Below are 11,586 nucleotides of genomic sequence, written 5' to 3'. Positions count from 1 at the left end.
GCTGGTGTTGGTTTTATCTAATATGAATTATTGATTTGTTATTATGAAAGCCACATCATTAAGGAAGGCAAAGGAGTTGGAAGAACTGTGATAGCAGAAGGGAGACTTCACTTGACACAGGTAACCTGATAATTCTCACCTCAAAACCTTTCATGGGAGTGGTGGGAGTTCACAAGTCACTGTGCTGCAGGTCAAAAGACAGTGTACTGATGGCTTGTAAGGTGGCTAATGAGGGAGGCTGCTAGCCATTGTGCTAGATGACAACGGGGAGTCAAAATACACTCTGGTTTTTTATTGCAGTATCTCTTTTTTGATAAAAATAGTCAATGGGGGATTAGATACACACAACTGAGTTAGATGCAAAAGGATGAAAAATCACCCACGACTCTGTTAGACAATTTGTTCTGTAACAAACAACTCACAAAACCTAGGATTTATCACTACCGTATATATTGTGCTGTTTTGCCATTCAATTTGTTGGTACCATAATGATTCCACAGGAAACAGGATTATCATCAACATAATATAATCTTTCTTATGAAGAATTTGGTAACAGTGTTCTATCATAATTTTCATGAGAAGGCTTTTTCTAATGCACCTAATTGACTCAGTTCCTTCCTAGTATGAATATCCAAAGTTTAACGAGGCTGATGATAATTTAGGAAGATTCCCTCTTCTCATTCAGTGCATTCTCAGATATCATCTTCTGAACAGAAGTGTGTGACATTTCGATGTGGGCATTTCTACTTAAAATAATACTCTGCTGCATGGATTCAATAATGTACAATCAAACCTGTCCTCAGTGAGGTTTTCTCACTCTGTTTCTCTCAAGTGTGAATACTCTGATGCATGTTGAGCACTGATTTCTGAACAAAACCTTTCCCACAGACTGCACACTTGTAGGGTTTATCTCCAGTGTGTGTTGTCTGGTGTTTATTCAAATTTGACCTGTCAGTAAAGGCCTTCCCACACTCAGCACACACATAGGGCTTCTCTCCTGTGTGAATTCGCTGATGCACTTGGAGCTGTGATTTCTTAGTGAAAGATTTCCCACAGTCCCTGCATTCGTAAGGTTTCTCCCCAGTATGAATTCTATGATGCGTAATCAACTCTGACTTCTGTCTGAAAGTCTTCCCACATTCAGAGCACATGTAGGGCTTTTCTCCTGTATGAGTTTTCTGGTGTTTGCTGAGATTTGACCTGCCACTAAAGGCTTTCCCACACTCGGCACACACATAGGGTTTCTCTCCCGTGTGAATTGGCTGATGCACCAGCAGCTGAGACTTGGAGGTGAAGGATTTTCCACAATGACTGCATTCGTAAGGTTTCTCTCCAGTGTGAATTCTCTGGTGAGTTACAAAGTTTGACTTCCGGATGAAGGCTCTTCCACACTCAGTGCATACATAAGGTTTCTCTCCTGTGTGAATCTTCTGATGCACGATGAGTATTGATTTCTGGTTGAAAGCTTTCCCACATTCATGGCATTCATATTGTCTCTCTCCAGTATGAATTTTCTGGTGTATATTGAGATGTGATTTCTGTGTGAAGGCTTTTCCACAGGTACTACATTCATAAGGTTTCTCTCCAGTATGGATTCTCTGATGTGTAATCAAGTCTGACCTCTGAGTGAAGGCCTTTCCACATTTAGAGCATATATAGGCTTTCTCTCCCGTGTGAGTTTTCTGATGTGTAATGAGATTTGACCTGTTGGTGAATGCCTTCCCACATTTACTGCATGTATAGGGTTTTTCTCCTGTGTGAATTCGTTTATGCACATGGAGTTGTGACTTGGAAGTAAAGAATTTCCCACACTGACCACATTTATAAGGTTTCTCTCCAGTATGAATTATTTGATGTGCAATCAAGTGTGCCTTTTGGATGAAGGCCAATCCACATTTCATGCACACATATGATTTTTCTCCTGTATGAATTCTTTGGTGTACTGTGAGTGCTGACTTCTGAGTGAAAGCTTTTCCACAGTCACTGCATTCATAAGGCTTCTCTCCAGTGTGAATTCTCTGATGTATAATCAACTCTGACCTATAGGTAAATGCCTTCCCACATTCAGTACATATGGAAGACTTCTCTCTAATTTGAACTTTCTTATGTGTCATGAGGTTGGAACTATTATTAAATAACTTGTCATACTGAGTACATATATAGGGCTTTACTCTTGTGTGAATTCGTTGATGTACCTGAAGTTGTGACTTGGAAATGAAAGATTTTCCACAGTTATTGCATTCATATGGTTTTTCTCCAGTATGAATTCTTCGGTGTGCAATTAAGTGTGTCTTCTGTATGAAGGCCTGTCCACATTCAATACATATGTAGGATCTCTCACCTGTATGAATTTTCTGATGCATCTTGAGTGTGGACTTTTGTGTGAATGCTTTTCCACAATAACTGCATTCATGATGTCTCTCTCCAGTATGAATTTTCTCATGTATACTGAGATCTGAGTTATAAGAGAAGCCTTTCCCACATTCACTGCATTGATAGAGTTTTTCTCCGGTATGAATCCTCTGATGCCTGAAGAGAGAAGATACTTGGAAAAAGGATTTTCCACACTCATTGCATTTATAGGGCTTCTCTCTAGAATGAGTTCTTTGATGCGTAATGAATTCAAGCTTTTCTACAAAAGCCTTCCCACATTCAATACATACATAGAGTTTTTCTCCCGTATGAACTTTCAGATGTACCTTTAGCTGTGGCCTCTGAGTGAAGATCTTTCCAAATTCAGCACATTTATAAGATTTCTCCCCAGGATAAATTTTCTGATGTTGAGAGAATGTTTGTTTATAACTGATGATTTTTCCACATTGATTGTGGTCCCACAATTTCTGTCCTGTTGACAGTACACTCATGGTCAGTATAGGAAGATATGTTAACATATTTAGTAATCTTTTTAACATTCTTTGATGCATTATTTCAATTATGACTTTGTAAATATAAATTATGCTTTAAACCATTTACAACTGAATTGTGGGAGTCTTTTGGAAAAAGAAGCGATGTTCGCACTCACATGAATTATTTTTCTAATATCTTTATATTCATAATGCCTCTTCACAGTTAATATTTTCTTGAAGAAAGGAACATCACTTAAAGATTTACTTTCTCTTTGCTGACAAATCTCCAGCTCATCATCAATCTGCCACAATTCTTCTAAAATGAAATACAGCCTACCATCACTTACTTCTATCATCATCTTCCCTTGGAATGTGCAAAGAAGCCTTTTCAGGGATTCCTTGCCCTAAGGTTAGAGACTAAAATTCCCTTTCTCAAAGAAGAAACAGGTGATTTTAGCTCAAGGAACAGCTAGCAGAGGCAAGAGGAGAGGGTACCAATGGCTCATTCCAGTTGAATACAGAGGAAAGGGTGAGGTTGAGTAACTTGATGAGGAGAGTGGTCACAGTGTACTCATAGGAAACATTTTGGGAAACAATTCAACAGTTATAGGAAATAAACTAGATGAATAAATAAACATGCATAGATGTGGAAAAAGGTAAAAAGCAAGAAACAGCATACTAACATTCATATAAACTAATGATCTATACCTATAATTCACTTTAAATTTTATAGCCTGAATGAATTCAAAAATATTTCCTCATACAAAACAGTGGCTTATCATTAGAAGGTGGATGGGTATGGAGAAAGGACAGAAAAAAGAATAAATAAAAAATAATAATAATACAGAATCCTCACATAAACTCATGATGATAGTGTGTCCTAAACTGAGGACTATGATTAAACTCAAACCTCATCAGGTGAAGTATAAAAATAAAGCAATAACAAACAAACAAAAAACCAAGCAAGTAGAGAGATCCTGGTCAGTGTGGAATTACTGAAGCAACATTAGAAGGAAATGGCAGGACAGGTGGTTAAATGTGAAACATAGCAGAAAGGTACTCCCAAAGACTAAGTGCCAGTAACCAGTGCCAGTGTCAGCTGGATGAAAGGCATGGACAATTGGGAAGAAGTGAGAAATCTCAGGGCAGTGACTGTGGAGAAAATATAATAGGAAGACAGCCTACTGGAGATGAAGTTATGATGCATCTCATAGTGAGAAATAAATAAATAAAAGGGTACTAGCAGGAGGGGGAATGCGAGACATGTAGTAATTATGAAAGAAAGTAGATCATGTATTGCCTGAATGTATAAAGAAAGACCCCAAGACTATAAGGAAGGTAGGAAAGAAAGAATGTTAGAGAAAAGAAACATATCAAGAAAAATCTTTAATGAGGCAGATTGGCACATGACTCAGAATCCAAAAAGCCAAGGAAGAAGACAGAAATGACAAAGGTCATCCAGGTAGAAGGCATTTAGACATCTGAGAGGCCAACAATGTCACAGTTCCTCAAACAATATAAAAAATTTAGAACCTTCCAGAAGAGTCAGGTTAATAGCATTCCAAAGGATACAGTCTTTCTCAAGACAAGTGAGACTTACTCCCTTGTCTCCCACCTGCCTAGGTCAAAACTCACTCACCTGGACAGCTCTGATGTGGATTCTCACCCTGCAGTGCCCACGGCTCCTTTCCTTGCTCCAACATGACAACCTCTTCTTTAGGAACCTGATACCCTGTACATGGGAAATGATAAAGGCTGGGGTCCAGCTAATTATGTTTCAGAGGCCAGCCAATAAAGTCTCATTGCTCAATGAGAGATTGTTCTTCAGAAATGTAACCACACACCTCTAAGAGGAAATTCTGAGTGCCCAAAAGAGTTAAAGAATCCTGGACAAATCCAGGACAACACTTCATCTTATATACACAGCATACATCGGTTGAGAATGGAAATCTCAGTGGGGGATCTGTTCAGATTCCAAAGTGACAGTGCTTACCTACTGAGAGCAGGTGGCTGTAGGTCTCCAGCATCACATCCCGGTAGAGGTTTCTCTGAGAAGGGTCCAAGTGCTGCCATTCCTCTCTGCTGAAATCTATACTCACATCCCTTAACGACACTGATCCCTGTAAGGGTACAATCCTGTTCAATATGAATAGTTATCTTTGGGGGACAGACAGACTATATTTAGGAGTATGGAACATGGGATTTGTTGTTGTGTTTATTTAGCTCCTCTTTTTAAAAACTCACCCCTTATTTCCCTATGATTTATTATGAAAATTTTCAAACAGAGAAAATTTGAAAGACTTGTACAGTAAAAATCCTGTATACCCACAACCTAGCATCTGTCATTAAAACTACTCTACTTGTTTTATCACACATCTATCTATCCTTTTATCCATCCATCTTACCTTTTTTGCATTTCAAAGTATACTGTAGATGCCACTACACTTCCTGCTAAATATTTCAGAATGCAAATCATTAACTAGAGAATAATATTTAACTTTTTTCAGTAAAATTTACATATAATTAAATGCTATCTAGTTTTACGCATTTTGTGGACTTACAGAAGTCCAGTAAAGAATTTATGCTATTTGTTCTGTACCATGATCAATCATTTATTTTACTTTTTTTCTTTTAAGAGATGGCGTCTCACTTTGTCACCCAGGTGGGAATACAGTGGTGATCACAGCTCACTGCAGCCTCCAATACCTGGGCTCAAGGGATTTTCCCACCTCAGGCTTCAGAGCAGCTGGGATTACAGGCACGTGCCACCATGCCTGCCTAATTTTTCTCATTATTTTTTGTAGATATGTAGTCTCAATATATTGCCCAGGATGAATTATTCATTTTTCAAAACTGGCAATTAAAATAGGCTGTCTTTTAGTCTTCTAGCAACTGGATGAATCACCTGTGATACACTTTCTGAGAAATTTAGGACTAGCCATTATGCTCGTTCTGGGAACTCAGAAATGAATTATTTACGTTCCAAATATTCTAGCCACTTTAAAAACTTGGAAAATAAAGAAGACTAAAGTTACAGAAGACATAAGTTCATCAAGGTCTTGAAAAGTATATCTCCATGTGGGACACACTGAGGGCCCAAAAGAAGAGAATGTGCATTCTACATGAGGAAGTTTACCTTCCATAGAGGTCAATAATTTAAGTTGGAAGATAAGAAGAATAATACAGAATATGGAGTGAGGAGCACATTCCCCAGAAGACATGAAAAATGGTGGAAAAATAGGAAAATACACAACGAGTTTGGGGAACAGCAAATAGCTCTACATAAATGGATAGAAGTCCACATGATGTGTCAGAACAATAGTTACAGGAAAAACAGTTTGATCACAGACAAGCACGGATTTTTTTACTTTTAGTAATTAAGGTGATCAGATTTATAACTAAAATATATTTTGCTATAAGATGCGTATTGCAGGATAACCAAACAAGCAACTGATGAGGAAAAGTTCTTAATAGAATGATTCTAGCTAATAAAGAAGTTAAGATAAAATTAAAATATCACCATTTACAACTACTACTGAAATAATAATCATTAATCAATAATCATTGATCAAAATAAAAAATCATTAATCAAAATCAATAATCATTAATGATTGCTGAAATGGTTCAGGTGAAAGGCTGAAGAAAAATTTATAATGGATGGATCAGCTAATAATATCTGCATCTACCCATCAATTTTAACATGACAGAAAGAGAAATAACCAGATATTATGTGCCTCCTGATATGGCATAGTAATGAATATCATTATACCACCTATGAAAATATTCTTGCCAAAAAAAAAATTTAAACCCGAATCTCATCAAGCCTCCAGATCTAACAAGCCATTCAAAGTCAACGGGAAGGAGAAAGGAACACACTGAACAATATCAAGACCAAAACATCAGCTAAATCCAGAAGGCAGCAAATGAACCATTTCTTAAAAAAATAAATTACAAAAGAAAGAATATGGAGGGGAATCTTTTCTTTATTAAAAGAGACTTATGAACTGTTCTAACCAAATGTAACTTCTGGGCCTGTTTGGTGCTTAACTAAAATGAACTGACATTAAAAAGACATTTATAACACATTTAGAGAAATTCAAATGGTAGGTATTAGATGATGTCAAGAAATTACTGTTATTTTGTGTTAGGTGTGATAATGGCTTACTGGTTACGCTAAATAAAAAGTAAAAAAAATTCTTGTCTTAGAGATACATACCAAAGTACTTTTAGATAAATCATGGTGTTTGGGATTTACTTAAAAATAATCCAGCAGCTGGGTTTGAGGGTTGTTTTTAATGAAATAAGAATTGCAGACTGGAAGTGAGGCAGCGGAAGTAATAAAATCCGCTGGAAGCGAGCCACTGGGGCTTGCTGGCTGGTGGGATGGCAGATGAGGAGGAAGACACCATCTTTGAGGAAGGAAATGAAGAAATTGGAGGAGGTACAAAAGAAAGAGACTTTTTTCTAAAGAATTGAGATGTATGACTTTGGAGACAACCAAAATCCTTATAACTGAGTCAGTAAATATTCTTGAGGACCTTTTCATAGAGTTCATCATTGAAATGACTCACAAGGCAATGTCGACTGGAGGTTGTTAGAGTGAACTTTTTTGTGTTTCTTTTAAGGAGATGAAAGAGGAAAATACAGCTTTTTTGCAAGAATATTTATCTGTTTTAAAAGATAATTTATTTTAATATTCTTTTCTTGAGATAACAAGAATGATCTTTTTTTTTTTTTTTTGGAGAAACTGAAAGTTTCATGTGAATGCTTCTGTGTTGGAATCCTTTTCTGATTTAAAACCTTTTGGGGCCTATAACATACTATTTGTTAAGTTTTGGGATAACTCATTTTCCCAGATCAGATTAAAGCTTCTAAAAATAAATGCTTTCAGTCACAAGAATGGCATTGCTTAAAAATTGAATGGCAGTGATGGCAAGATAAGCATTTAGGGTAGTGTTTTATTAACATATGTGTAAGTACTTGTTCACTGTGGAAATGTGTAGTTGATGAAAACCATTATGTGTCTATGGAAACTACTTTTATAGTTCAGGATACACAAGTTTTATGTGTACATAGCTTATTTTAAGTCTCATTCATTTTACAAAATCTCTTCCAGAAAATAAAAGAGGAAGAACACTTCCTAACTAATTTTGTAGGCCAGTATTACTCAGATATCAAAACCAAACAAAGACAGTACAACAAAAAATATAGAACAATATCTTTCATGAACTTAGATGCAAACATCCTCAACAAAATATCAGCAAATTGAATCTAGTATAGAATAAAAAAAATTATGTACCACAATAAACTAGAATTTATAAAAGAATTCTCTGTATTATATTTTGTAACTCCCTGGGAATCTATAATAATTTCAAAATTAAAAAGTTTAAAAAATATGTTAAAAGAAAGTTAGTCTCAAAACATACAGAACATTTTGGCATGGGCAAGACTGGAAGATCAGTTACAAGATTCACTGCATAATTCATGAGAGAATATGAATTATAGTTGGCCCTTGAACAATACGGGTTTGAACTCTGTGGATCCACTCATATGTAAATTTCTTTTAATAAAAGTTACACTGAATATGCCTACCTCTCCTCCCTCCCCTTCCACATACTCTGTCACCTGTGAGACATCAAGACCAAACCCTCCTCTTCCTTGTCCTCAGCCTATTCACTGTGATGACAACAGGATGAAAACCTTTATGATTATCCACTTGCACTTAATGAATAGTAAATATAATTTCTCTTCCTTGTGATTTTCGTAACAACATTTTTTTCTCTAGCTCACTTTATTCTATGAACACAGTACATAATACATACAACATACAAAAATGTATTAATCAACTATGTTATAGGTAAGGCTTTTGGTCAATAGTAGACTATTGGTAGTTAAACTTTTGGGGAGTCAAAAGTTATATGGGGATTTTAAACTGTGCGGGGCTCAAGGGTCAACTGTACTCATTTACCTAAAGTAAGGCTATAGCGTTAAAAGGGCTATAGAAGGGCCGGGCGCGGTGGCTCACGCCTACAATCCTAGCACTCTGGGAGGCCAACGTGGGTAGATCACTCAAGGTCAGGAGTTCAAGACCAGCTCTGAGCAAGAGCGAAACCCTGTCTCTACTAAAAATAGAAAGAAATGATCTGGACAACTAAAATATATAGAAAAAAAAAATTAGCCAGGCATGGTGGCACGTGCCTATACTCCCAGTTACTCGGGAGGCTGAGGCAGGAGGATCGCTTGAGCCCAGGAGTTGGAGGTTGCTGTGAGCTAGGCAGACGCCACGGCACTCTAGCCAGGGCAATAAAGCCAGACTCTGTCTCAAAAAAAAAAGGGGGGGGCTACAGAAGGAAATTGGCATTAACCATTAAGAGGTAGAACTGATATTAAGTGTGAAGGTGAGAAAAATGTTTTATAAATATTCTTAGTTATCAGTTTTGTGTCACTGTGTAGATTCTGGTGCCAAACATGGATTTAAGGACCAGAGGAGGCAGCTGGGAAAAGACAAGAAAAATGATTTAAATTTCGTACGTACTGAGGTTTAGGTGACAGGACATATGTGAGGATATACACTAAGCAGCTGGACCAAGAGCCAGGGTGGGGATGAAGATTCAGAAGTCACAGGTACAGAGCAAGTCATCGAATTCAGGGGAGGGTCTGAGCATGCAGGAAGGATGTGGAGAAAGTATTAAAGCTACTTATAATTTTTAATATCTAAAATTATGATGCTTGAAAGCTACCTGCTTGATTTCTTCATTTAATTGTGTTCAGAGATTTGTTTCTTTGTGATGTGTGGTGATTCTGTTCATGGGACTTACAACATTGTCATTTCTTTGAAAATGTTCCCTATATACCTGAAAAGAATACACATGTTTTAATTTTTCTCTTTGTCATACACTTGCATATGCATACCCTATGTACACCAAACCCCCAGCCCTCAAACCCTAGATCATCGAGAATTTCATGGGGAATCAAAAAAATGTCATGTTAGCCTGGAAAGAAGTTTGACACCTCATCAAACGAGCTTCTTATAAACAGTTTGTCGGGGAAGAAATTTCCTCATGCAAAGATAATAAGAAACATCTCCTGATGTACAAAGATACTCTAAGCAAAAAGGATGAAAGAAAAAAAAAAGAGGACGTTAAGAGAAATAGTTAAATAAATTGACACAAAGAGAAGAAAATATATCCACCATCAATTTAGGGAATTCACTAAAACAACTGACTACTAAAAATAATTAAATCCAAGAAAGAGGTAATGGAAAAACAGACAGGCCAAGGATATAGTTACGTAAATTGTTGAAAAATAAATTGGTAGAACTCAGTAAAGAAGTAAAAAAGGAAAAATGCAACCTAAAAATGAAGTTCTCCATGAAAGGGATGAAAAGACCCTGCAAAAATACAAAAAGTGGGAAAGAGCTGATAAAGACAAGTGAAAAACATGAAATGGAAATAAGGATTTTTAAAAGAAAACAGAAAAAGAATTTTAAAAGTTTAATGAAAACATTCAACAAAGAATCCTTGAAGTGGCAGTATAGAACTTGTTATTCACTGTACAAATTTAATAGATATTAAACTTAATAGATATTGTCTTAAACAATAGAATATTTAGTCCAAAAAGTTAATGTTGTGAAGGTGATACTAAAAGAAAAAATCAGACAAAAAAGACAGAACCTTCCAAATTACCAGAAAAGATTCAACAAAGAATCCTTGAAGTGGCAGTATAGAACTTGTTATTCACTGTACAAATTTAATAGATATTAAACTTAATAGATATTGTCTTAAACAATAGAATATTTAGTCCAAAAAGCTAATGTTGTGAAGGTGATACTAAAAGAAAAAATCAGACAAAAAAGACAGAACCTTCCAAATTACCAGAAAAGGGAGACAGAAGATAAATAACTTTTCTACATTATTTTTAGTATTGTTTTGCTATACTATATATCATAACTTCTGATATATTTAATGGCATTATTATTTTTGAGATACTTTACTATCTTAATTTTGACTTCTTTGACTTTGGAATGGGCTGCTGAATGAAAAGATAACGTTTACTTCACTTATTTGCCAATGATAAACAATTCACTTTTGTTTTCATCTACTTCTCAAAGTAGTTAGTTAATATATTGATATTTGATTTCTGAATCTATGTTGATAACTCCCAGGTTTTGGGGGGCATCAAGGTTAATAATGTAAACAAAATACAACAAAACCAAAAATAAGGTTGACAATAATTTTGAATACTATCTTTTACGCAAAACTATGGCATAATGATCAACTGTAAAAACACGAACTTTTCTATCATTTTTGACTGGGTTGGAAGTGTTAAGTCAACATTTTAATTTCTTCAAGGACTTTTCATTAACTCTTTCTCAGCAATTTAGACTTTTATTTTTGGTAAAATTTTATCCTTTTGTTTAGGTTTTCATATTTTTTGTACAATTCTATATAATATTGATTCATGATTGTTTAATCTTAGGTGTAGAAGTAACTATTTCTCCTGTTTTGTTACATACTTTAGTGTGTATTTTTAGTACTTTTTCTTGACCATCACCACACAGAAGCAACTTATGTTTCTATCAAACATCTTGATGAACTATTTTTCTTCTCCGTGACTGATTTCTTCCCCCTTTTTTTTTTTTGAGACGGAGTCTTATTATATTGTCTGACTTTGTTGCCTGGGCTAGAGTGCCTCGGCGTCAGCCTAACTTTTATTTTTGGTAAAATTTTATCCTTTTGTT

General features: G+C 35.8%; 1 protein-coding gene across 2 annotated transcripts in view; it reads right to left on the bottom strand.

The window, feature by feature from the left end:
• Positions 1-298: 298 nt before the first annotated feature.
• Positions 299-11,586, bottom strand: part of LOC105816245 (zinc finger protein 585A) — a 16,176-nt gene continuing 4,888 nt past the window's right edge. For both annotated transcript variants that reach the window (XM_012651606.1, XM_012651607.1), the window contains 3 exons: positions 4,840-4,966; positions 4,486-4,578; positions 299-2,845 (listed from right to left, as the gene is read on the bottom strand). In XM_012651606.1, coding sequence (XP_012507060.1) covers positions 828-2,845; positions 4,486-4,578; positions 4,840-4,966 — 2,238 coding nt within the window. In that variant the 3' untranslated portion in view covers positions 299-827. The remainder of the gene's footprint in view (positions 2,846-4,485; positions 4,579-4,839; positions 4,967-11,586) is intronic.

The sequence above is a fragment of the Propithecus coquereli genome, unplaced genomic scaffold (assembly GCF_000956105.1).
Source record: "Propithecus coquereli isolate 6110/MARCELLA unplaced genomic scaffold, Pcoq_1.0 Scaffold358, whole genome shotgun sequence".
NCBI classification, from domain to species: Eukaryota; Metazoa; Chordata; class Mammalia; order Primates; family Indriidae; genus Propithecus; species Propithecus coquereli.
Note: the sequence above shows the minus strand (reverse complement) of the source record. Positions and strands in the feature narration are given on the sequence as shown.